This window comes from Catharus ustulatus, chromosome 1, assembly GCF_009819885.2.
Source record: "Catharus ustulatus isolate bCatUst1 chromosome 1, bCatUst1.pri.v2, whole genome shotgun sequence".
NCBI classification, from domain to species: Eukaryota; Metazoa; Chordata; class Aves; order Passeriformes; family Turdidae; genus Catharus; species Catharus ustulatus.
In genome coordinates, this window is record NC_046221.1 from 137,636,573 (window position 1) to 137,663,319 (window position 26,747).

Consider the following 26,747-nt stretch of genomic DNA (forward strand, 5'->3'; position numbering starts at 1 on the left):
TTTTTTAAACATTTTGGTGTCTGGCAGCATCCCATTTCCATCTCTGGTCAAAATGAAACCAAAAATGACCAGAGAATTAACTGCCTGTTGTGATCATGTTACTCAGACATATCCAGTACCAGGTCCACAGTGAATGCAGTCTCCAGACAGCTCTCTGGTGTCCAAGCTGGACACTGCTGATGGAGACTTGCACTGCTCTGCAATGCTGCCTTGTTACAGGGGTTTGTTATAAAGATGGACTTTGCCTCATAAGCACTAAGGCTGAGTCGAAGTTCTGACCTCTTTGTTTGGCAAGCTGAAGTGGAATTCTCACACAAAGTGCCCAGTCTTTATAAAACAGGATCTACAATTCCAGTCTGCAGGTGGCTCTGATTACCACAAGCTTTCTGCTGGTGAAGCCATCCATTAGTGCCAGAAGTGCTCCTACAACAGAGCTAACAGAAAAATACAATTTCCATTCACTGGTTTAGTAAATTTTCTTCAGTTCTGCATAACTGTCCCCACTGATCCCTTAAAAAGGACAAGCTTTTAATGATGAGATGCTGATTTGCAAAAGACTCGTTTTAAGACATTAGATACAGATAACACAAACCTTGGGCTGATTTCAAGCTTATTGAATTGTTTTCATTTCTCATTTAAAATCATCTGACATTCGCTAGCACTGAATTACTAGCTTACAGGTTAAATGAAGGTGTAACATAAGTTAAATAGGTTGCAGGTTTCTTTTCACAAAGATCAAGCACCTTCTACACAAGATACAAGACATGTCCTACCTATGAACTTGGTCTTGTTCACATACAGGAGTTAAGAGAATCAGTCTCATCCAGGTAAACAATTGAAGGTCGCATCTGATAGGCCTAAAATTAAAACACAGGAACACTGACATCAGGAAAACAGCACTAAGAGAAAAATACATGAAAAACATTATGGTTACAAGAGCACTGGAACTGGTTAGTTTGGGGTTTTTTGAGGGGGTGGTGGTGCTTCGAAAATTGTTCTTGTTTGCATTATTAATATTTCCCAATACATCCCAAGATTTCCAGCCCCTCAAAACTCCTCTGGTAAAGGAAACACCGATAGTCCCATTTCAGTGGAAGGACCTGACAAAACATGCAAAAGAATTTCTTCTTGACTGCAGAAAATTAGTTACAACTCCAACAGAACATGTGGCACATTTCAATCTTACCTGCTTAAATATTAAATGAAACCATCATTCATATTCTCCTACCCATTCACTCAGGCATTTGACACCATTTCTCATAAAAAATATTATTCCCCCATCACCCTGGCTACATTCATTAGCAAGTGCACAAGCTATCAGTGTCTTTCCAATCCCTGGTGTACCATAGAATAGGAAATCTCTGCAATTAAAATAAAAAAAAAAAAAACCCACATAAGAAAAAAATCGTAATGGAAAAATGTCTGTTACAACCCCCACATGTAAAACACACAGCTCTGCTCTCCTCAGCAAAACACTTCATGGATAAGACAACAGTAAAAGCTAAAGTGTCAGAAAAGTCAAAAGGGTTCTTACACAATTCAACAAGGCAGAAAATTAAATGAATAAAGAGGATAATGTGTATGTACAAAACATTGAGAAAAGACAGTAACCTCCCAGAAGGACACATCCAAAAGCTCTGACAAACCAATAGGGGTGGTTACAACACAGTGGAGCCAAATAAACTTCCAGTGCAGAAGCTGAGACCAGGATAACTTAGAAATCACTAGTTATGCATATTCATTCTCGTTTTCACAGAAGGCGAGACTTGAGAGTAAAGCATTTAATTGCCCCTTAAATAGCTTTAGGTTTCTGGATCTCCCTTTGCAGGTGATACAGAAGAAGTAATGTAAAGCTGGGAAGGTATTCTGCATTTCTGCATTTCAATCAGCTAGAAAAGCCAAGATGCTCTGCTTCAGAATCAATGTCATTTAATAAAGAAGCAAAAGACATAAAGATTTGATTTTCATTGTTTGCAATACTTTTTAAAGTTACTGAAAGCAAAACATTTAAAGTCCCATTTCCGTATACGATGACTGAATTTTGCTGACCAAGAATATATAATGTTAATAATTAAATCTCTAATAATTTCATTTTGTAACACAGAACTCAGCTGTGTAAGTGAACAGATTCCTATTTTAGCCCAAGCACAACAAAACACTGCAAGATTCTGGTTGCAGGCTCTGTCAATTGCAAAACGGATGCTTGAGCATTTGAAAAAAACAGAGTTTCTGGGAGAGACAAGAGGACTTCCATGAAGCAAACTACAGCTGACTACCAGTAGGCAATTCATTGTTTGTGGAACTCCAAAGGAAAAAATCTCTAACTCCCAACTTTTAAAGGCAAGATACCTTTAAAGGATAATCTGGCCATCTGGCCTCACAGTAAATATCTGAACCTACATATATGCTGTTTTCTATAAATTTTTTATCTATTTTAAATTTTTTAATTTTCTTAAAACTACTTTTTACTACTGATAACCACCCCCCCCCCCCCCCCCCCATTCAACAGTGCTGAAAATTTTGGAGCACTTTTATATGTTAAAGAAAGCTGCAGCCTCAATAAAGTTCCATTAGAAATTCGATGTCAATGCAAAGGAAAGGTTTACAGCAATTTTCAAATCGAGAGAAACCTGTAAGCCAAGGGAGTTGCAGAGAGCCCATTACTGGAAGCTTTCATAAATAGTGCAAATGTCTCACTGACATGATGAAGTAAAAATCCTTACTGAAACAAATATTTGTATTGGCTCGACACCAGACATTTAGTTCAATTTTCATGTGATCCCTGTGAAGATTTGAAGTGAAAATGCAAGCCCTGAAACAGCTGTTCATTCAAAAAATCATAAGGCAATTCAGGAAGCACAGTATAAGATACAATACAGATATTGTGTTGCAGCATATCACTGCTATTTCTTATTTTCTGAAGAAGGTATTTCCTCCACCCTTAAAGCACAGCTCTGGCATAACTGACAGTAAAATTATAATTAGAAAGCAAAAATAAATGTCACCTTAGCCTACACTGTGCTTTGGAAGACTTTTTTTCAGCTAAATTAAAATTACAAATAAATAATCACTCTATGTGAAATAGTAAAATAAGTTAGTGTCTACTTTTCCCAGCAGAACACCCCATGATCTCCCATCCTTTTCCTTCTGTGCATCTTCTCTGTACAGCCAGTTTTTTGCAAGATTGCTTCTGCAGTACTAAGATACAAAGTAGACATGTAAGAGCAAAGAGAGATAAATACAAAAAACTCCATTGAAACTGGCACACATGATCAGTATGGCATTTCGATACAGTGAATACAAAGCAAGAATCACTGGCATTTAACCAAGTTTTTCAACTGTACTTAAAAAACAGGTCAAATGTTTACTTTTTTAATAGACTTGGGAACAACTGTTTGAGGATTTGCAAACAGACCACTTTCAGGCTTACTTTTTTCCTCTTGCTGAACAGAGTAAAAAAAATCCCATTGAGCAGGAAATAAAAGAATTCTGAAGCTATAGGAAAATAACAGAAAAAAGTCATGGCAGGTTTTCATAGCACTTAAAGTTGCTTTGCATGATAACATTAAGTCATTTTTAGTTCCCAGCCTTCCTCAGACAACAGGTTACTTATTCTTCTTTTAACCAGAGTTAAGGTCTCGTGCTGATCTTCCATTACTACATATGGTAGAAAAAGCATCTCACTGCTATTAGTTACACTTTGCAAACCTTTGAGAAAACAAGGTTAGTTCTTTCTAACTAATCAGTTTGCACTTCATGAGGAGAATTAAAACAGACACACAGGCAGAAACACTAGGACTGCTTCACTTTGTATCCAACTTTCTGCTGCATCTTGACTCAACTGGGTGTTATAAAATTATTTGTAAGCATGAAAGAAAATTTGATTAACCATGAAACTGCTTCTGATGCCAAGAAAATTGATTTAGAGGACAAGTTACAGAAGTTTACAACACAAAGGGATCTTTTTGGTTCACAAGAACCAACTCAGCCCATACATAAAAGATCCTCTGGTGTGAAGATCTCTCTGCAACTGGCATTCACAAAATGAAGACATTTGTGGCCAATTTAAATATTGTCTGTGCCTGAATTCCTTACACATGAAGCACCTGCCAAATACACCCTGCTGCACACACTCTCAGATTTGTGGCTTTAACAGCCAAAAGCACCTGTTTCCAAAAACTCATGTTAAACAGCTTGGCCCATACCTTATATAAATCAGTGCTTTAAGAATAATTACATGACAGCTCAGGCTGACACACTGCATGGATTTTAGGGAGAAGTGGAAGACCAGATTGTCATGCTGTAGGGTGCTCAGACCTCCATGTCCTGCTCCCTTTCCTGTGTCTCTCTTCCACAGCAGGAGAAACCCAGCTCAGTGATGTGGTTCTTGCCTATCTGTGTCTGAGCTGGGACAGAAAACTCTGGTGAAAGTCAGAAAGCTCAGCGGGTTCATGATTACTACTGGAAAGCCCCGCTACCTATTTTTAATCCCCAGAAAAGTGAACCATGTTATTGCTCAATAATGTGAAATTTGAGTAATGAAACTGCCATATTACATGCAAGTGAAATTTTCTTGGAGGGGTAAAAAAAAAAAAAAAAAGCCCATTGGGCCATTTTCCAGAGCAACACCGTAGAAGTTAATGGTGCTGTACCCTCTTACCCCTGCTTGCCCCACAGCTCTTCAAAACCTTCCCAGCCACCCTTCCCCTCTGACAGCCTCCATCGACGGCTTGAAATCCTAGAGGATCAGGTGCTAAGCCAGATTTGGAAAACACTGCTCTGGATGGCTCGATATGTACACACAAAAAATTCTGACACAGAGGGTGGAAGGGGCTCCGCGTGTTGACAGTGTTTCTGGTGGGAGCCCTTCAGCAGACCTGCCACAGTTTCTTCAGGCTGGCCAGCAACTCTTCATACTGAAAGGTGTTACTGATTCCCTTCCATGTGCTGCATAGAGAGCGGTGGTTAAAAACGCGCCCATCCTGAAGTACCTCTGGGCGAGCATACTTAAGAGCCACAGGCGCGAGCACAAACTCGCCATCGAGCACCAAGAATGGAAAGATTCTGTCTTTTTAAAACACCCCACGAGGCAGGTCTCGTGCCTGGAACAGCCCTCTCCCGCGAGGTGCCACTCGTGGGCCGGGATGGGCCGAGCGCGGCCCTCGGGCCGTCCCTCCCCGCTCAGGGCGGTCTGTGGGCAGCTCGGGCTCCGGCGCCGCTCTTTCCCGCCCAAGATGGCGGCGGCCCCGCCCCGCCGGGCGGTGTCCCGGAGCCCGTCCCCCGGCGCGGGGTGTATGACCGCGGCCGTGCGGCGAGCGGGGCAGGCGCCGGCCGGAGCGGGGTGTACCGGGTGAGCAGCACTGTCTGGCCGCGTTCTGGGCTGCCGGGGTTTAGCTTGGCTCGGCTTAGTGCCGGCCGGGGAGCGAGAGGGAAACTTTCCTCGCGGAGCCCTTCTCCGCCGGGACTCCGGCCGCTCTCCCGCGGCCATGTTGGGAACCGGGGGCTGCCTGGGGGGAAGGAGCTCCCGGCGGGAGGCGGCGCTGGGCTCCGCTGTCCCGCCGCGGGGCCGGGGCAGCGCCGCGTCCCGGCGGCAGGGAGGGAGGCGGCGGGGCAGGCAGGACCTGGGGAAGGAAGCGACGGCGGCGGCCGCTGACTTGTTCTTCGGCTCTGAGGGAACTGGGGGGTCTCGGAAAGGAGTTCTTCGGGAAAGAGGAGAAACAGCAACGGCGGCGTTACGTAAGTGCCCGAAACTCCCGGGCTCGTGACTCCGCCGAGGCGGCGGGTCGGGACGGGACGGGGCGGGCGGAGGGCGCTTCCTGCCCCGGCGGGCTGGCGGGGCCGCGCTGCCCCCGACCCTGCGCTCGCCCGGTGAAACTCCGTGTCGTTCGCGGAGCGAAGCGCCTGAAAAGTGTTGACGCTGTGGTGAAAAACCAGCGGAACCGTGAGTCGTGCGGCTGCGAGCATAAGGTGCTTTTTTTTCTTTTTCTTCCGTATGAAATTCGCCTAATTCTGCCAGAGATACGTATGGCTCATAAGCTCTTTTCTGAAAGTAGCTGGAGAAAAGACAGCCGCGTGTTTTTCCTCTCGCCTCATTCGAAATGCTTATGTTCATAGGCACTGATGTTTATAAATGGCAAAACTGCTCATCATGGCAAGAAAGCGGTGGGTGAGTCTGAGAGCAGCACGTCCTGGCATCGGCTTTGTCCCTGCTAAGGGAAATAGCTCTGACTCGGGTTTTGACATGAAGCATCAGTACAATGCTTGTAGATAACCAAAAGGACCTTTTATATCCTTAATCAGGCATCAAGCATTGTCTTTTGGCTGAATTGATGCGATTGGTTCCAGAAGCATCGTTAAGTTCTAATTCAGGCTGTGCTAAGAGTTGCTGAAAGGGTTGATGCTTGTTTGGGAAATACTATATCTGAAGCTTCGATGTGCCTAAGAGCATAAGGTCAGACGAGGTTAATACAGTTGGCAAAGTGACTCTAAAACCAGACCCACAACACAGGAATCTGTTTCAAAACTGAGACTGCAAATTCCTCTTTCTCTCCTGAAATAAGGAGAACTTAAATATTCAGATTTTAAGTTCTGATACTTGTATATTGAATTATTTTAGGGATGCCTGTCTGAAAGAAGGGAAGTATTTAAAGACAGCGGTGTAATCGGTGCTGAGATCCTGCAGATTAATTGCTTTGTGTGCAGTCATCAGCATGCAGAATGGAATCGGTTCTTTAGCTCAGAAGGCAGTGCTCTTGCTTTTAGCCTCTAATCTAAATACTGTTGACTAATCCCAGTGGGTAATAGGAATCCCAGTGTTGCTAAATGTCTTTTATATTAGCTCAGTTTCTAAATAATACTTTCCCAAGAGTTTTAGTGCCACCAATTTTGTTGAAAACAATGGTGAAAGTGAGGTGGTGTGTGCCTGAGTCCCAGATTCTTGCTTCTGAATGCAAATCGGCTGTGTGCTGTTTGGTGTGCCTGAGTTTTGCTCTACATAGAAGCTCATGTAGAGGAAGTCCCTTAAATGCTAAATGAAAGCTGGTGTGTAGTAATTTTTAGCTGGGGAAGCTGGTTCAGTTTCCTCTGTTGTATTCTGTAGAAAGAGAGGAGCATCTTTTCACCTAAAAGCAAGCTTTCATGAGATGCGGCGATGAAATAATTTTTCAGCTAGAGCTTTGTTCTGTTTCCCTTAATTCTAGGGCTGAGCTTTAGCTGTAGTAATTTTAAACTTGTGCCCAGAGTGACAGAAGGATCTATCCATAGTATTCTAAAGCCCTTTAGTTTACAAAAATTATCATTGACAAAATGTTTGCTATATTCAAAAGATATGATGGCTTTTAAGTTTCACTGTTGTGGTTAGTGGATGCAGGACAGTTTCAGAGCAGTAAAGAGATGGAACTGCAGTTTCAGGTGAGGCATGATATGACAGAGCCAAAAGCCCCATGAGAGCAATTATGGCAAAGTACAAACACTGATTTCATATACTTAGAGCATTTGTAGTGCCTTGCCTTCACCAAAGAGGGCTAGAGGTGTTTAAGTGAAACCTTAGGGTCAAGGCATGGCACATAGATAAGGCAGAATTTAATTTTTTAGTGCTTGCAGATCTGATTTTTCTGAAAGTGTAGTTAGATAAAATGTTGGAAGTAGTGTCCTAGCAAGCAAATGGCATGCCAGGTTTTGTTTTTAGAATACACTTATTAAATGGTGGTGCCAACTAAGGAAATCCAGTGTTAACAACTGATACGATTCTGAGATAATGAAGGTAAGGAATTTAAATTGTTGATTTTGTATTAGGAAATGAAACCTTATTCTTTACAGCTTCAAGTTGCAAAGGTACATTTGTGACTTATTTCAGGGTCTGTTAATATTCAAGCTTACTTTTCAGTTTTATTTTTGTATTTTTTTAGGTTATGGATCATGCTTATATATATATTTTATTTTTTTTTTACTCCTTTCATGAATTAATTCAGTGTTTGGATGAAAGTGTCATAATCTGGAGATTGTTCCAAAAGAGAATACATACAGGCAAATATGGATTTCTGAAATAGAAGCATGTATTTAAAACTTCCTCCCTAGTGCAGCAAGTGCCAAGTTTGGTGTTGTGGGATAACTTTTGTCTTCATGATTCATTGGAGGACTGGTTTTTATAGTTGAGGGGGGTGAAAAACTACTGTGTAGATAGGTGTGGTAGTATTTGTTTACTAAAGATAATTTTATTGTCGTGAACTGTAAGATATGATGATGTTAGCGAGTCCTGCAAATTCGGGGCTGCCAGAGTAGTCTGGTTGAAATAAATGCTGTACACATGAGAAGTGGCTTGATTGAGAGTGATTCTCCTTTTATTAAAATAAATGTTATTGTGCAGAGGTGTTATTGAACAGAAGAGTACTGCGTGATTTTCTTTTCAGCCTGCCACTTTAATGCTACACAGTCAAAAAGGCACACATTGACATTAGTTACATAAATAGGTGAGAGTACTGCTTCTTTGGACATAATGGGGTTTTTTTTGTTTTTTTGGTTGTATTTTTTTAGCTTATTAGTGATTCTAAATAATTTAAGGATTTTAAAAATGAAGTGGGAGTGACTTTCTATTTTTTCTCTTTGCATCATTTAATTTTACAGTAAAACAGTGTTGAGCATACTGTATATGTAATGTAGCAGGATTTTGGTATTTGTCAGACTGTAAAAGAAGGAAAAAAAAAGAAGTTGAATTTTAAGGGTTTCAAATACAGGAATGTTCTTGCTGCATCACCCTGCCCTCTGACCCCAATGTAATGGGGGTTGTAAGAATGTGGGTGAATGTAATAAGAGGACATGCAAGCACTCAGTTACTGTGTTGAGAGGCAATCTGTTGAGAAATTTTATGGATTCCAACAGGCACAGGGGGCTGCTAAATAGTGATAAATACGATCTTTGTATCAGCAGCTTTAGCTTTCTTAAAATGCTTCTTGTGCCTCCAGCATATCATCGAGAGATAACTGTTTTGCTTTTAAGTACTTAGTATGCCTTCTGAAAAAGTAAGTTACAGCATGTTCTTTAACATCTGCATTTCTAAAGTGTGCACATAATTTGCTAACCAAATCAGCAGTCTGTCGTACATGCAGCCGTTCAGGTTGTCAGCATCTTCTTGTGCAGTGTAACTTCAGTGCAAACCTTTGTGCAATTTTTCCAGTTGTCCTCTAGCTAGTCTTACTCCAGTTGCTTTCCCTGTAACTAAAATAAATCAAACACATCTGACAAGCAGTGAAAGGGAAAAGGGCCAGTGAATGCATTTCCTAGGAAGGCCATCACCTACGGTGAGCTGCTGTGATTAAGGGGTTCTGTCAGGAAATAACTCCTTGTTTTTACCCTTTTCCTTCTGCTTTAAATTTTTCCTGCCTTAGCTGTCAATACTTGGTAATGTAAAACTTCTGAGAGTGATATTCAGTGTACTTCTGTTCTAAGAGCTGTGTGTGACAACGATTAGTTCTCCCTCCACCCCTCTCTCTGATCTTGATTAACAGCATCAAGGCCAGTGAGCTGCCCTTTTAACACCCAGGTTATGTTTGAAAGGCTGGTTACATTGAAGATTGACAAGTTTTATTTAAGGTATCATTGTTATAACTTTCCTTTTGGCTTTTATTTATAACTGTCAGATGTCAGTTTTCACCATTCATCCATGTGTCACCAGGTAGCAGCATGTGACATAACAAAGGTCTTATGCCCCTTGCTCAGAAAGCGAATTCAACCCTTGGCATGTCGGCTTATGTGCTTTTAAATAATGCTGGATAAATATATTTTAAATATTGCCAGTGACAGATCCATGATTGCAGCACTTCAGTGTTGTCAAGCTTCCTGAAAATCCCATGAATCACATGTAGTTTGATTCCAAACCCTAGGCTGTGTTTCGGCTGCTTGTGCCTCTGGGATCTCCCAGTGCCAACCCTGCACATGGTTACTGGGGTGTGAGCCATTTTTGGTACCTATTTGGGCAACTTCTTTAAGTGGTTTTAAATAGTAGGAAAAGGATTACCTGCAGCCAGTCATACTTGTCCTTAGTCTGTTCTTGCTGATGAACTAGTGGTAGAAATTACTTGGAGCTTTTTTTTAACTAAGGAGTGAAGAATTTAAAAGAATTCAGTATGTCTGTATATTCTACTATATTCTACTCTCTATTATTCTACTATAATATTAAAAATGTGCTCCAGCAGTGTTTTGTCTGATCCTGTTAGGTAGTGATCAGCTGCCTGGCCTCCTGAAAGTATTTCTACAATAATATATTATTAGGGTTACCTCTTGAAGTAGAAATTTCTTAGCTTAGATGGGCCAGGAGCAGGAGAAAGTTGAGGTGATTGCACCTGCTCAGAGAAGAGAAGGTTGACTATTGTTACTTGGCTTGTGTCTTGTTTTGTTTTGTGGAAATGCTTAAAATTAGTGAGCTGATAAAAGAAACCTCTTTGTTGTACAGCTTCTTTTCCAGGTTTCAAAGAACACAGGAGGTGAAAAAAACTGATAACATCATTACTATTTCATTTTCATTTTACGTTGCTGTGTTTGTAAATTGTGAGACTCCTTGGGAGCACTTTGCTTTCTTTTTAAACCTGGCTTGTTAAAAGTGGAAGTCCTTTTGTGTTGTAGTACTTTGTAGAAAATTAATGACTCTCATCAGACTCTGACTACTTGGTAACTCTCTAGTTTGTTCATGCTGTGAATTATTACCTGTCCTCTAGTCCTTGTTAGATTGTAAGTGAAGTCAGTAACTTCTCTCATAATGGTAATAAAAGTGAACTGAAGAAAACTTAAAACAGGAAGTTTTTTTATTTTTTTTAAACACTGTCTTACTGTGCACAGGTACTTAAACAAAAGTACACGAGCCAGTGAACAGGCTGGTATGTCACAGGTTTGCATTTGTGGAAAGAAAAAAAACAAAATAAATTCTATGAACTTGATGAAACTCTTTGGAACACGTAGCTGTTCTGGTAGCTCTGAAGTGCTAAACAAGCAGGTACCCTGAGATCCAGGAGATGCTGTTTTTAATATATATTTGTGTCTTACAGATGGATAGAGCTCTTTCTGTAAGTGTTCTGTACTTATTAGTTAAATTTACTGCAAGAAGCATGCTGAAAAATCCAATTTATTTCAGTCCAATATTCAGTCCATATTCAGTACTTTGGAAACCAAATCCTCTTTTTCACATTGACTGAGAGACGGTCTGGGTAGCCATTTACAAGTTGCCTTCATGTGTGCTGTTATAATCCATAACAAAAACAAACCACTCAGCCAATCTGGTTTTGGAAAATTGCATGCAAGATGGATTTGGCAATAGTTCTTGTAGAACAGCTGCATCTGGATCTGTGTTTTTCTATACTAATGATGATGTCTCCCCTCCTCAAAAGAATTTAAATAGGTCTTTTCTAAATTTAAAATGTTGATGCAGTGGATTCTTTGTCATGCTGGGTTGACAAAGCTGAAGCAGGATCTAGCTTGCTTAGAAATTGGTCAGGTCCTTTTGACTGATTTTGTTTTGTTGGGTTTTTTTTCCCTGTCTCTTGCCCAGTGTGCATTTAGTGTTAAGTGTGTCTATCTGTCAAGTAACGTGCTGGCCCAGCTGTCCAGATGTGTGGCCCGGTGCTGCTGAAATGGGCTATCACCAGTCCTTAAAAAGCAGTGCATCGGATGGGAGGGACACACCCGGCTCCTGTCCAGGCCTGGAAGGGAGGAGTGAGTCCCTGCTGCCAAACTGGAGAGTAACCTTTGCTGGGAGAGACTCTCCAAACAGCTGAACAGTTGGAGTAGGGAAACATTAAATTGTAAACAGAAAAATGCATCCCAGTGTTTGGTATTGCTGCCCGGTCAAGTGATCATTTAGGCACCGACCCAGCAGATGGGGTTTGTGTCTTCTGGAGCTGCTTCAGGAACATTTTGAAGGTGTTGATCTGTTGTCTGTGTTTCTTCTGATGTCTTTTATCTACTCAGAATTGTGGAAAGTTTCAGAAGGAACATGAGCTTTTTTGGACTTCAGATCTGTGGAAATTGATTTTGAAACTATACTCTGGTCTATGTCCCCAGTGCTTTGGTTAAGATGAAAGATGCAGTTTGCTAGCACCAGAAGTTAAGCTAAACCACTGATAGTGCTCCTAAATACATGCAAATGGCAAGTCAAAATACTAAGGTGTTTTCCCATGACAACAAAAATTTGATTTTAATACAGGACTTTTTTAGTTAGTTGTTTGTTAATTAATTTTGAAGGGCACACTTGTGTTCTGTAGTTTATGAATACACGATTTTTTAGGTATACAGAATGTCAGCCTTTTTACTTACCCCTGTTTTAATATGCTGACAGCTGCAAGTATTTGCTGGGGCCGTAGCTGCCTTTGCTTTCTGTGCTTTGAGATGAGTTTGTCAAAGTTGAGCATTATTCGTGGTGGATCAGGCCTGCCTGTTTGTTCATCTCTGCAGAATCCAAGCTTTCAGGGTTTTTGGCTGTGTGCTGTGGGGTTTTTTGTGTGTATTTTTTGTTTGGTTGCTTTTTTTTCCTTTAATTCTAGCTATTCCATGTGCCCATGCTAGCAGCATCCTCTTTCACATCTTGAACAGTGTTAAGAATTTGCACATTTAAATGTGGCAGTGCCTCGGCTCCTGCAGTGCTGCCCAAAGCTGTGTAAGCCTGTGTAGGTGCTTGGGAAAGGCTCAGCTTATCAAGAGATGGGTAAGGACACAGGATAGTTTAGATAGTTGCTCTGTTTGCTCCAGCCCCTGACTGCCAGGTGGGGGATGGAGAATTATGTGTTTCTTCCCAGCAGCAGGTCTGTCTCTCATGCCAGAAGACAAAAACAGTACCAGCTACCATGGTTTATTGTAAATAGAAACCTGACAGTGGTAATAAGCAGCTGACTTAATTAAAAAGTTGGACCTCTTACAAGAATGTTCCTCCTGGAGTTCGGCAGTGAGGTATCTTCTCCCCTAAGAGGCATTCAGGGATGACTTCCAGTGCAACAGGGGACAGAAGGGAAATGCAACCCCTTCCAATTGGTCTAGGAGTGCATGAAAGCCTCCTGATGATGTACTTCCCTGTGGTACAAACCCTTTAGTACTGCTTGCATTTCCATCTTTTGTGTTTTCTCCAAGCAGGAGAAGGTAGTGGGAGCAGCTTTGAACTGAGCAATTCTGGATTTCTCTGTGTCTTTGATGGGTGCCACATGTTTCTTGCTTGGAGCAGGGGTGCTGCCATTCCTGCACGTGGCCTTATGGCCAAGGTGGTTCCTCTCATCCTTCATGCAGGGCAGGTTTAAAACAGGCCAGACATGTCTGGTGGGACAGCCCTCTTCTGCGTGCCTTTATTTTCTTTGTCTCCTCTGTGATTACTTAGCATTGTAACTTCTCGATGTGAGAGCTAGCCTTTCTGTTTACAAGCAAGTTAAGTTGGTGTTTTATTTCTGGCTGAGGTTTATGGTGTTAAATACCAAACCTTGTGAGCAGCTAATGTGCAGAACTTAGATGGTTTTGCCTGCATACAGCTGCTCAGGGAGTGTGATGATTGTTCAGCAGAGTAGCCTGGATAGTAAAGCAGCATTGCTCTGCACTTGCTGTGCTAATACATATGCTGCTTGGCAAAATAAATAGTGTTTTGCTAAAAATAGCTTTTTGTACCCAAATGAGCTTCTGAGTGGGATAGGGAATATAAGGTCATGCATCTTCAAAGATCTACCTAGAAATAGTTTCCATCCTGAAGATTGAATTGGCCTTTCTAGGCAATCCTAACTCAGGAATTCCCAACTCATTTGGGTAATGCAAACTTGAAAAGCAATGTACTTGCTGTGCAGATTTGATAATAAAGTGAGGTTTTTTGTTATTGTTATACATTTAGAATTATTTACATTATATGAGCAATTATTACACAACTGGTCAACTGAAGTGAAAGAGCAGTCCTTGTTTGTAAGATAGAAATTAGATTTTACAAAAATTAACTAATTTATAGAAGGAATAACTAAACTATAAGATGTCAACCAGTTAAAACAAGAATTTCTACGCTGTACTTTCCAAAAGAATTTTAGTGGGATTTGACTTGTGACAGTCATGTGCAGCAGTTAAAAACAAAACAGTTCATTATAGTTTGTATGAACTATCATATAGTTCATTATAGTAATTATAGGTTTATGATGACATCCAACCAGACAAATGCATGGATTTGCTTTCATGACTTTCATGATGTAGTTGGACATAACTATATGCTGGACTGAGAAATAATCTGAGGGTTTCTGAAGTTTTGTCAAGGCAGTGTTCAAAGGCTGCGCAGTACGAAGTAATGTGATTGCTGTTACCATATTTCCAGCGTGGTTTCTGTGGTTGATGCCACAGCATTGGCCAACAGGTTGGGACAAATGAAGGGTTAAGACTGCTGGGTCATACTGGATATACCAGTAAAGGGGTGAGTTAGCTAATCTGTGTTTCCCTTCACTGGAGCCATTGCTCCATGGGCTTGCACAATGCAGGAAGATGTGTCTTCATGAGGGGAAGAAAAATATGTTCATACGGTTTTCATGATTTTTAGGATTTTCTGTAGAATAAGACTTGGGAGAGTCTACAATAGCACCCTCTTTCCTGCCAGTGTGCTACTGACTGCTGCTTACACTGTTTGTTTATGTAGTGTTCAGATGAAAATGTTGCGAGCATCTTTGCATCTGTAATCTGAAGCAGCCTTGGTGTTGCCATCATCTTTTCTAGTGTTTTATCTTGCACTTTTTTGAACTTTATTAAATACCAGTATTTATTAAGGGTGTGGGAAATGGTTTGAAGATTCAACAGCTTATATTGCCATAAGGAAAAGGTTGTTTGACTTGATTTACAGACAAGAAAAAACCCAAAGTTTCTGTTCCACTCTCAGTACCTTTCTGAACACTGCAGCCATTAACCAGGTTAGTCAGAAGTGATTATCTGGATAAAGACTATGCTGAAGTTCAGAGGGATCTCATTGCCTCATTTCCTGCTATTATCTCTGCCTTGATTAAGTCTCTTTAATATCTCTGCTCTTTTCAGTTCTGTGATGAAGCTTTTTTGTTGTACTTGATACATTTTTGATACATTATCAGGGTTATCCTCTGTGTCCTTATCAGCTGGTTTTGATAGTGATAGCAAGACTGTCAAATACAGCAGTTTGGGGAATACTTTTTTGAAGAGAATCATTAAGAGAACTGCTTGTTAGAAGACTGTACTCCTCTTTAAGTGACAGTTGTTGTCTTATGTTTTGAATAGCATCCAGCTAGCTCCAGCACAGCACAGGCATTTAGTTGTTGCTGTCGTGTCAGCTTTTAGCAGTGATAAAGAACCTTTAGAAAACATTTGTTTTACCTTTATCTCCTATCAGCATAATATTTTTGTGGGTGACATTTTTTTGATTTCACTTAAGTTTATGCTCGAATTGGTGTTTTTACTATTTAATAAAAAACAACTGGTGAATAATGCAAATATGTAATTAATACTAAAAAAACTATCAGTTAATTGTTACACATGTGCTTAAGTAATTGCAGACAATTGAATGAAATACTAGTGGATTAAAAATAGGTTTGATACTTAACACTTAATTTTCCTCAGTATTTTATTTTACTTGCTGAACTATAGAAATAAAGTTTAATTAAATGCCTCTTCCTGTATTAAGTTTAATCTAGCTGTTTTTATTAGCACTATCTTTCAAGAACCATCAAGGTGGCTTGTGCATGAGTGCTTGGATTCTGGTTGCAGCTGATGAGATCTAAGACCACAGAAAATGTAATTTTGCCAACCAGGATCAGCATCAGTATCATCCTCTGGATGTACTGAAGGATGCAGGGTAGGAGGTGTAACTAGTGAGGCTGAAGTAAGATTTAAAACATGCTGATTTGTCTTCTCACTTGGGTCAGATCTCTGGTGCGTGTTTTCAGTTCAGCAGTTTTCTACACTGAAACTATTCTCAGCGCATTAATTCCTTAAACATATTGCACTTCAGAAATTTACACTTGTGTTTTACTTGGCAGTAGTGCAAAATGTAAAATTTTGCTCTTGCGAACAATGTATATAATACTGATAGAGGGTACCATACTGTATTACAGTTTTGACATGCCTTTATAGCTGGAAGTTTGTCCACAAAATGTAGTGGTATTAGTGTTTCAGACAGAGCTTTAAGTGAGGGATGTGTTGGGGTTCTGGGTAACGTAATTGTTCGTGTTCATGCAACTGTAACTCAAATTAGCCTGTCTTCCTTACAAGAGGAAATCAGTATGAGTCTGATGTGATAATATAATATATACCAATTATTTGAAACCTGTTACTAAAAAACTCCCACGTAATTAAATGACTGATTCTGCCTGATGAACTCTTTTTAGTGAGAGTGTGATATTTTCCTCTGTGGATCCAAATAATGAGTCACAAACCAGTCACTTAATGCACAATACGTATTTGGTCTGCAGATAGTTCTTGTCTGTCGTTGGCTTACAATTTACTTCTGTCTTGCAAAAATTTTTTTTAATCTTCTGTACCTTTCATTTATGTTTAATTTGTGTGATTTAAGTATAATGAAGCAAAATTATTTTGTTTGAAATTTCTGTTTTATTTCAAACCTTCAAGCTGTGGAGTCAAGCATGATAAAACCTGTAGCTTTTGCCTGCTATTAAGTGACTCTAACTAGAAACTTTTATGAACTTTTATGTACCTGACCTTTAGGTGAGAAGGAAAATTGGTTAGTTTGAATGCATGTGGTGTAGCATAGTTACTGGCGTTGTATGTGCAGGTGTGAGAACGAGGGCTCTATGACAACTGGATAATCATTTAGAAGTTTATTGGGTGGCAAGGTGTAAAGTGCTTTGATTTAGATCTGCTGTTTCTACCTTTTGCTTTCTTTATTCCTTTTTGTACTCCTCCATTTCTGACTTTTTTTTTTTATTCCCTACATGTGCTCCAGTGCACACATATCTAGATTTCACTTTGTCCATTCTGGTGGTATGGTTAGTGACACTTTTTTATTGGAGTTGTGCTACTAAATCTGTCTTTGAAACATCCAGGATCCTGCTGCATCCAAGAGGACTGGATGGGCCTCCTTGTGATTAGTTCTGAGCTCTTGTGCTTTTTGCAGCAGCTTAAATATGCTTTTCTTTAAATCTGTCACCTTTAACTATGAATATTCATAGGAGTGGATAAACTACTTGTGTCCTGATACCATGGCTCTGAGAAATGCAGACTGCCTGGTTTGTATTAATGCAGTGTCTTAAATGTAGTTGTTAACAACCTAGTAGCTAATTGCAAAGATGATGATAGATGAACTGACAACTATAACAAAGCCAGTAATATTTTTCTCCCTTGAAGGAGTGTTGAAGAAAAATAATGCCAGAAGTTAGATGCTTATTAATTAACATTTGTTAGCAGGGACTGTACACTGGACATGATTTGTTCTTGCCCAAGCCAGAAGTAGTGGAACAATGCCAGTTCTGCTGTCTTGCTGAAGAAACTTGGGAATTTGGGTTGTGTCCCTCTCCTGCACACCCTTGGTGTGTGCTTGTCCTGCAGCCTGAAGGGAGTGTTGGTTGTGATGGTAGTATGTTTTTGTGCTGATCTGTCTACGTAGTGTGACTGCATAGTCTACATCACTGTGCCATAACAGCTCTTAAAATCTTATTTCTCCCCTCCAGCACCTTTGATATTTGTGGTTCTGCTTATGATGCTAATGCTAAGTGCTACAGTGCTAATGTAGTACTTGAAAAGTGTTCTGTCAGTATTGAATTGGGTGTAACTATGTCAGTCAGGGTTGCATTTTTTTTTTTTTTAGTTGACTCCTTAGTTGCAGTAATTCTGCAGCAATTCTGTGCAGTTTAGTCTGGCCATTATCATAAGCAGAGCTAGTATATTGAATAAACATTCTATTTTAAATAAGACCTGTAGAAGCATTGAGTCCTGGGAGGTCATTGGCTTGGTCTCCAGGATACAGTGGCAGAAAGAAAAAATTATGTGGAAAGTGACTTGGTGCACAGCAACTCTAATAGAATTATTTTCCTGCTGCAATAGTTTGGAATGTTAATAACCGTAGTAAGTGCCTGACTTCCTCAACATGGATTGTGTTTTAGGTATGTGGGTAACTTGTTAGTTCTTCAAATATAGACATCACTGTCTTCTGACTTTTGATGCAGTGAGCAAAACATTTGTGAAGTGGAGGTCTGGGGTGTTTGTCCTCCGTAGTGGCTGCAGGTGATCCGTACTCAGCATCTGAGGAGTGAGGTTTAGAGCACCAACAGGATACAAGTGTAAAACTAGACTGAAATAGGGGAGCAAGGTGATTTTGATATCTTGAAAACAAAATTGTAATTTCTCTAGAAGCTTATTGTGAATAAAAGCGGAAATATAAAAGTGGTGCTTTATATTTTAGAAGAGTTGGGGCTTTCTGTGTCATGAAATATTTTGTAACTTTTGAATAGCATATTATGCCATGGAAATGAAAGCCTTTACTCAGTATTTTCATCATGGAAGGTACTAAGAGTGTGTGTGAGAGGGAGGAACTGAAGGTATTGCGGCATTTTGAGAGTTGAGATTTATTTCTTTGCCAAATCCTACTTACAAAGTAGGTCTTTGTAGCTACTTTGCTTAAAAAGTGATCTGTTTGTGTTGTTTTGGTTTGTTTGGGGGAGGGGGGTGTAATGTTTTGACTATCAGCTGGTAGTGTGCTGCCCTCTGGACAGGGCAAATGAATCTGATGTCTTTGAGGACCATCAATCCATCACAAATGGAGTCCCTCTGGCATAAGGGCCTCAGGACTTTTAGGGATTGTGTGCCGTAAGTGTGAAATTAGTCACATGTGACAGAAGTCTGAATAATAGTCTGAGGTTTTTCACTTCACAGCATACATAAACTGAGAATCTGTATTAAGATTCTGTATTAAGAATCTGTATCAAGCTCCCCTTGAGTGGAGCTGTCTAACCTTTATTTCAAAGCCTGTAATTCTGGTTTATTCCTCACTTGCTTGGGGAAGGATTTGGGCATGTTTTCAGCAGGTTGCCTTCAGTCAGGAATTGCTTTGTTTGATCAGGGCTTGGGATCCTTCATCTTCAGAGCAGTAGTCCAGTATCTACTTCTCATGGTAGTCAACTGTAGAAACTTTAGAATCAAGTTTAGCTGGAAGAGAGGAGGTTATCGTCACCCAGTTCCAGGGTATGATGATCTGCCATCTCTTACAATAGATCTGAATATGCTTTAATGCAAGATTGTAATTTTTAAAGACTGGTAATTAATAACTTTGCTTTTGGACTGTGACTTCTTGGGGTTAAAAATTCTTTTGTGTGTCCAGACAATATTTTAATTTAAATCTCTTTGGTCAGTGTGCTCGTGATAGGAAGAGGTGCACTTCTCATAACTTTAGCTCCTGTCAGGTAGAGATGTCTTCTCTTGTATTTCTGGTCTGTTTTTGTCATGTTTTATGATTATTTGTAATCAGGATGTATTTTGGGCAGTTTCCTGTCCATTTCTGAACTTACTTCCTTTCTCAGAAAAGGCTAGTGAAGGTGTACGAACTTTTATGTGCATAGGATTCCAGATGGATTTTTACTTTTTAGTTCTTTAAAAACTCCTGAGAAAAATATCTGAGTGCTTATTCTAAAAAGTCCAATCTGTTAGTGTGGGAAAAGACAATTAATGTCTTGGAAAAGTGGAATTGGAGGCAGCAGTCTCTGGCACTTGTGGCCTTGAGGCTGGCAGGTGAGAATGTTATCCATTACAAAAAAAAGTTTCAATATAGAAGAGATGTGATTTATCTAAGAACTTAATAGTCCTTAACTTTCCCAGGATTCTTACTTAAGGACCAGTTAGTGATTATTTTCACAAACAGCTCAAAGTGCAGTCCAGCACAAGTTCTAGAGTTGTCTGTCTTGGTTTCAAGCCATTATGATTATTAAACAATCCTGGTTAGAGCTGTTTTTTCTTAAATTGTCCTAGGGAACAGTTAATTGAAACCTTTAGCTTTTTCTTGCCTTGTTTTCATCTCCCAGTGACTTGTATTTTGAAAGCTTTTCCAGTGGCCTTGAACTGAGTTTGCAGTTTATTGGCAGGGAGTGCAGTGGCTGAGTTGGAGCTGTGGAGCAGCGATTGCTTCCTACAGGTGGCTGTGGCTTCACTGAAACCCATTAATATGGTTGTGTTTGTGGGGCTGAGGTGGGAGTAGTGTTCTCCCTGTGGACTACCAAAGGCATTTATCTCACTGTAATTTGTAGGTAATTTGTGTAAAAGTGTAACTTCATAAGTTACATATTGATTTGTACCTGCAGAAAAATGTTTTTTTCTGGTCTGTCCCCTTTGCATTCTGATGACTGATGTCCTTTCCCGGTTCATGGAGAGCATGGGATTACTAAATAACTTTAGACTGATCCTGTGACTGAGACCTTGCTTTTTAAGTTTGAAGGGCTGTTGGTTCAGTTTTGATGTGTGTTTATTTCTTGTATGTTGTTAAATGGGAGTGGTTATTTGGCAGTTAATGGCAATTAACCATAATTCCAGATCCTGGGATTTAGCAGTCAGGCACCTGAATTTGGGGCCTAGGACAACAGCAAGTACACACAGAAAAGCTCCTAGTTTCCTTTCGATTCCCTTCTTACTACTTTTTGCTTGGCAGTTTGTATTTTATCTTCACCTTCTGCAGATCAAAATTGTTTTGCATTTGGTGACTTTGTAATTCTCCTAACCATAAAACTAGTTAATACAATACTCATGTATTGTAACTAATGCTGTGGGGCATGTAAAGAAAATTCAAAAACAGTGCTGAGAAATAACTTTTGGAGGCTCTTCTGTCTTGAGTGTCAGACTTTGATACAATGTAATGTGTGCAGAGCTTAAAGAAAGTAGTTATATCTGTGCAAGCTCACTTATCAAACTACTTTAGTGTGAAAATAATTACACTTTCAAAGCAGTAACTTACAATAATAATACTCCACATTGGCCACGTGGATGTGTGTAACCACAGGTAACACGCTTATTTAGATGAGGCCTGATGAGAGGTTTCATCCCTATGTTGTAAGGAAGTATCTGTGCCTTGGTTCATGGGGGGAAGATTTCCTGGGTCAGGTTGTAGCAGAGCGATGGAGTCTGAGCAGCATCAAGTCTGAGCCCTGTTTCAGCTCAGTTTCCTCTCGGTTTTAGGCTGATGCTGTACTGATGGCAGGCAGTGCAGATTAAAGAAAAAGAAAGTAATGTAGGGGACTTCCCAACCTGGGATCATCTTACAAAGCACAGGTAGCAAGCACTGGAGTATTTGCCGCTCTGCACTTCTCACTGTTCAAAGCCGCAGCTTTAGCCAAGGGTGTTGTGAGCATCAGCCCTGTGCGAGGCCTGGGGCAATGAACGTCTTCTGCATGCTGAGAAAAGGTTTGTCTGTAGTACTTGCCTCTGCCAGTTGTCTGCTCCATCCAGCACAACAGTTCAGGTTCATGGCTGTACTCAAGGGGTTTGAAGGGAGCAGATCTGGGTCGGACTGGCAGGATTTGCCTTTGGCAGACTTCTCCCTGGGAAACTCTAGGGCAGAAGAGGCTCAAGAGTGGTTTGCCAAGGTATGAATCACTCTAGTGACTTCTTAATTTTAGTTCCCTGATGGATAGCCTTAGCTATCTCTCACAACAAAAACACCTTGTTTGCTACTCGGGGAACAACAAGGTGGGGCTTTAATCTGTAATTGGAGCATACAGTTCATTAGCACTTCCTGAAATAGAAAATAGTCTTTTTTAAACTTTGAGCTGGTGCGGGTCACTTAGTTTTTCTCAGGAGCATTTGTGAGCTGTATGGCTTGTCCTCTGTGCAGGTCTGCCAGTGTAGGTCAGCTGAATGTGATGGATGCAGGTGTGGCTCATGTAGGTGAGGAGGGAGGGACTGTGGGACTCCTGCCAAATGAAGGTGGCCGCAAGCAGGTGGTGAGCCACCAGCTGTACTCATTCCCTGTTCCTGGCTCAAGAGTTTGCCATGAAAGCAGATGTAGTGGGGGGTGCAAGCTGTGGCCTGTACAGAATGTTTCCAGCAGGTAGATTCATGGTTTTGGCCCACGATTTGAGGTTTATGGACTGGAAAAAAAGAGCAGTAGTGTGCTAGCTCGGGGAGTGTGGTTTCCTATGTGAACAGCAATTATATAATTTGTTTGTTGTGTTAAAACTAATGTGGGTCTTCAGGCTGCTCAGTTAAATTGATGTTTTTGTAGCATTAGAATTTGAAATGATGGATGATACTTCCTGTTGCTATCTGGATTAGGTTCAGGAGAATATACAGAGAAATATGAGCATTAAACTAGGACACAGTAACCTTAGCAAAGGGGAGCTAGTTTGTTGCCAGAGGCTCTCAAATGCAGTGCTGTAGATGCTCTCTGTGTGATAAAGATAGCTGTCAGCTGCAAGAACATTTTTGCTTTTGGAAAAAAGACTGATCAGTTGCTAAAACTTCTTAGGTGTTAATACTGAGATTTAAATCTAGCCCAAGTCAATGCCTCTCAGCCAGCAGGTCCTGTTAGATATTGTAAGAAATTTGGGGTTGGTACCTTCCTTGGGGAAGGCTGCTTGCTGTTGAATCAGTCCTGTTCTAATAACAAACTTTTTTTTCTAATTTTAGGATACTCGTGAAAGATGGTGGATCGCTTGGCAAACAGTGAGGCAAACACTAGAAGAATAAGTATAGTGGAAAACTGCTTTGGAGCAGCTGGTCAGCCCCTCACCATTCCTGGCCGTGTTCTGATTGGAGAGGGAGTCCTAACAAAACTGTGTAGGAAGAAGCCCAAAGCAAGGCAGTTCTTCCTGTTCAATGACATTCTTGTTTATGGTAACATTGTCATCCAGAAGAAGAAATACAATAAACAGCACATAATCCCACTGGAAAACGTCACCATTGATTCCATCCAGGATGAGGGGGACTTACGGAACGGGTGGCTCATCAAGACACCAACAAAGTCTTTTGCAGTTTATGCTGCCACTGCTACAGAGAAGTCAGAGTGGATGAACCACATAAACAAGTGTGTTTCTGATTTGCTTTCCAAAAGTGGGAAGACCCCTAGCAATGAACACGCAGCTGTGTGGGTCCCGGACTCGGAAGCCACTGTGTGCATGCGCTGTCAGAAAGCCAAGTTCACGCCCGTCAACCGCCGTCACCACTGCCGCAAGTGCGGCTTCGTCGTCTGCGGGCCGTGCTCGGAAAAGAGGTTTCTGCTGCCGAGCCAGTCCTCCAAGCCAGTGAGGATCTGCGACTTCTGCTATGACCTCCTTTCCACGGGGGAGATGACTGCTTGTCAGTCCACCAGGTCAGACTCCTACAGCCAGTCGCCTAAGTCGTCTTTAAATGATGTGTCTGATGATGATGATGATGAAGACAGTAGCGATTAAGGACCTAACGTTTTTTCCATGTGTTGCAAGTTGTGTTTCAAACCATATGGAGCTGCTTTTGGGGAAGTCTGTAGTGAGGTTCCTCGGAGAAACCGTGTTCTAGCCATGAAATATGCCTGAATATCTTCAACTGCAATGTGCCTCAATCTATGAATTCTCTAGAGAATAGTTGTTTTTTTTCTCCTCTGCAGGGATAGACTGGTGCAAATGTTATCAGAATATTTTCCAACTTCATTTACTTGAGTTGTGTTCTAGGTTAGACTTTTGTCGGAGATTGGAGGATGAAATGTACTTAATTTAACAACCCATACTTTCTGATGTTTCACATTGGTATGTTATGTGGGGTTTTTTCAGATCTAGGGAGGAAAACTGAGCACGCGTGGGATGGTGATGTTTCTGTTAATCCTTTAGATCATCTTATTTTTCTAGCCATGGTATATAATTAATTACAAGGTCATTCAATGTACAAACCTAAATGTCACAGAACTTGGAAACCCTTGTTTTGCTGTTACTTATGACTTCCTATGCCAAGCAGTGCCTTGTACCAATTGTGCTGATTCAGGAAGAAACAAACCTATTTTATGTCTGTATGCCTAAATGCTGGTATCTGAGAGATTGTTGGTGCTATTAGAAATAACTGCTGTGTTCAAAGTGGAGCTTTGACAAGGTCATAATTGCACCCCATGGTGGATGTTGGAGACCCAAATGGCACATCCTCACCTCTGCAGGCAGAGACTGCAGATTCCCACAGACTTCAGCAGAGTTCTCCTTGCAGAAGTTGAGTTGTGGGTTGGGATCTTGAGATGGGAAGTTTAGGGAGGTTTTCACGGGGATTTATATACTTTCTTTTCAGAACAGTTTCTAAGTTTCAAATTTGGCAAATGCATACTGAAATTTTAGTTGGGCGATACAGCATTTGGGTGTGCTAGCCTACATATTTTTGGACTTAATTCCCAAAAATATCACAATTTTTTTTTCTCAAAACACTGGTGAGAGTATTGGGTTTTTTCTTCCCTTCCAGGAGTTTTACTGGCTTGTTTAAAAATGACCTCATATTTTGAAGAAGCGTGCAAGTATCCTTACAGAATTAGCTTTCCTTTTTACACAGCTGACCTCAGGATAAATGTGAGATGCAAGTTACTTCATTTTAAATGTACACCCAGGACCAAGAAAGATGTATTTAAGGACTGTCATGAAATTGTCAGTGCAGAAAATGTCTCCATCATAGTGTTCATTTTAATTTCTTGAATACAGAAGTGTCATGTTCCCGTATAAATGCAAAAATTACACTTGCAAAGACATGTTAAACTCTCAGATATGTTTCTGTATTTTTATAATAACCTCAATTTTGAAGCAGAAAAACCTCTTTGAAATAGTTGTATGAATATAGTAGCAATTTACTTTATACAAAAAAAATGTTAAACTTTTGTATCTCTAAATGACAATTTCTGCACTGTTTGCCTTGGTTGGCAGTAATTGGGTTGAATATTTATTGAATAAACAATCAATGCTGCATGTTGCACTAGTCTCCCATTCTGTATGCTGAAAGTGTCAGTCATATTTTTTTATAAAAATTAGCAGAATACTTCAGAGCCGTGTCCCTCCATGAGATTTCTGGTAGCTAAAGATGCACTTAGCTTCTATAGAGAGGCACTCTACGTTCTTACTTTGCAAGACATTGCTTCAGGTGAAAATTGCATCAGTATTTTTAGCTTAAACAATTTCTAAAAATAAGGCTTTCTTTAGAAGCACTGAGGAGTGTTTGTTCTACTTGGAAATAAATACACAAAGGGAAAAACACTGATGCACGCTTGGGACCAGGAAGATTTGTAAAATTGCCAGATTGTATATAGTGAAAGACTAGTGGAAATAAATAGTTGCATATACTTTTTCCTTGAAGGATGAGGGAGTGGTGACCCTGCAGCAGGGAAACTGGGCTGTTCTGAGAAGGCACTTTGAGTTAATAGTGCTTACTTTTTGTACCTCTTGGTATTTCTGTTTCAGGAGTGGAGACTGGCTAGCTTCAGTTTTTCCATGGAATCAAAGTACAAACCTCCCAGTGACTAACAGTCCTCTTCTTCCTTATCCAATTGTTTCTTCTTTCTTAAGTTGTCAAATATTAACTTGTCTTATTAAAGAGTCCATCTCCTTGCATACTTTCCCCTTGGTTTCCATAGGTTTTGCTTTTCAGCACCTTTTGGTGGTGGGAAAAGGGTTTCTGAGAGATCACATCCTGTATTTTGAGAATGTACTTGTACCTACTTCATATATCTTTTTATCTGTGAATGAAACTTGCACTGTGCTGCACTGACCCCTGAAGCTGTAACCAAACCAATGTGTGTGTGTGGAATTTTTCATCTGAAACTGTTGTATATGGTCCAAGCTTTTAAAAAAAGCATTAAAAATGTGTTTTATGGAAATATTCCTATTCCTCAGTGATATTTGTTTAGAACTTTATAAAATGGACTGAACACTGACTTCTCTTGTAGTTAAAACTTTCTGAAAGGGCTCATTTCATACTTTGTAATCTTGTTCTGTCAAGTTACTTTATTTACAAATATATGGTATAGCTTCAAGCCTGTGTTTAATTTTTTTCACTGTGGGCCTTCAAAGGTGAGAGAAAACAGGGCAGCTGCTTTTTATATTGACAAGTAGTTTAACAGTAGGTTTATTCACTGTCAGGAGATACTAATAAAATTTCTTCTGCAGGTTTATGCTCCCAGTTTAGGACTAATTTTGAAACAAATGCGGTTATGGATTTAGAAGGCACTTATGCACTTAAGGAGTGGTTTAAAAGAAGTGTGACCAAGCACGTTGCAAAGTTTGGGTTTTGTTGGACTGGTGCTGGTTGCTGGAATTGACAGTTCCAGTCACTGGAGGAGGCTGGAGGGCCCTGCATTTGGAGTGGCCCAGCTCCAGCGCTGCAGGTCTCTGCTCTTGGTCCTGCCAGACCACCCTGGGGATGAGACTTCTTGGGGTATCAAACAGGAGAGGAGCTTGGTACTCTGCCCAAAACCTTTGCACTCTCCAGATGATAAAATAGTCATTATCTATGGGCAATCTTTCCAAATTCAATTAAATAAAAGCAATAGTGTGCATGTCCCCTCCAAGCCTCTGCAGTCAGTTTCTGCTTTCTTGAAGATTCTGTATTGGAAAAATAAGTACAGATTTGCTTTACCTGAGTTCACATTTTGCACATTCTTTATCAGTACTTCATAGTTTGTTTGTGGGAAATATTAAAGGAAAGGGAAGAGTCTTTCTTTTGAAGATTTTAGTTGAACACTACTAATTTTAGTTTGTGCACCTTAACTGCTATTAAGACAAATGCAGCTGTTCTCCTCCTGGATTTGATGCAGCTAAATTTGCTGTAGCTGTGATCTGAGGGTCAAGCACTGCTACTCAGTTGAAACA

General features: G+C 40.4%; 1 protein-coding gene across 3 annotated transcripts; it reads left to right on the forward strand.

Annotated features, from left to right (window-relative positions):
• The first annotated feature begins 5,299 nt into the window (after window positions 1-5,299).
• PLEKHF2 (pleckstrin homology and FYVE domain containing 2) lies at window positions 5,300-26,356 on the forward strand. 3 transcript variants are annotated; one of them, XM_033082527.2, is made up of 2 exons: window positions 5,300-5,350; window positions 22,573-26,356. In XM_033082527.2, the coding sequence occupies exon 2, from the start codon at window positions 22,587-22,589 to the stop codon at window positions 23,334-23,336; it is 750 nt and encodes a 249-aa protein (XP_032938418.1). In that variant the 5' UTR covers window positions 5,300-5,350; window positions 22,573-22,586; the 3' UTR covers window positions 23,337-26,356. The 3 variants fall into 3 exon arrangements, with proteins under 3 accessions (XP_032938418.1, XP_032938435.1, XP_032938426.1); XM_033082544.2 differs by lacking the exon at window positions 5,300-5,350 and adding an exon at window positions 5,705-5,736; XM_033082535.2 differs by lacking the exon at window positions 5,300-5,350 and adding an exon at window positions 5,859-5,967.
• The last annotated feature ends 391 nt before the right edge of the window (window positions 26,357-26,747 follow it).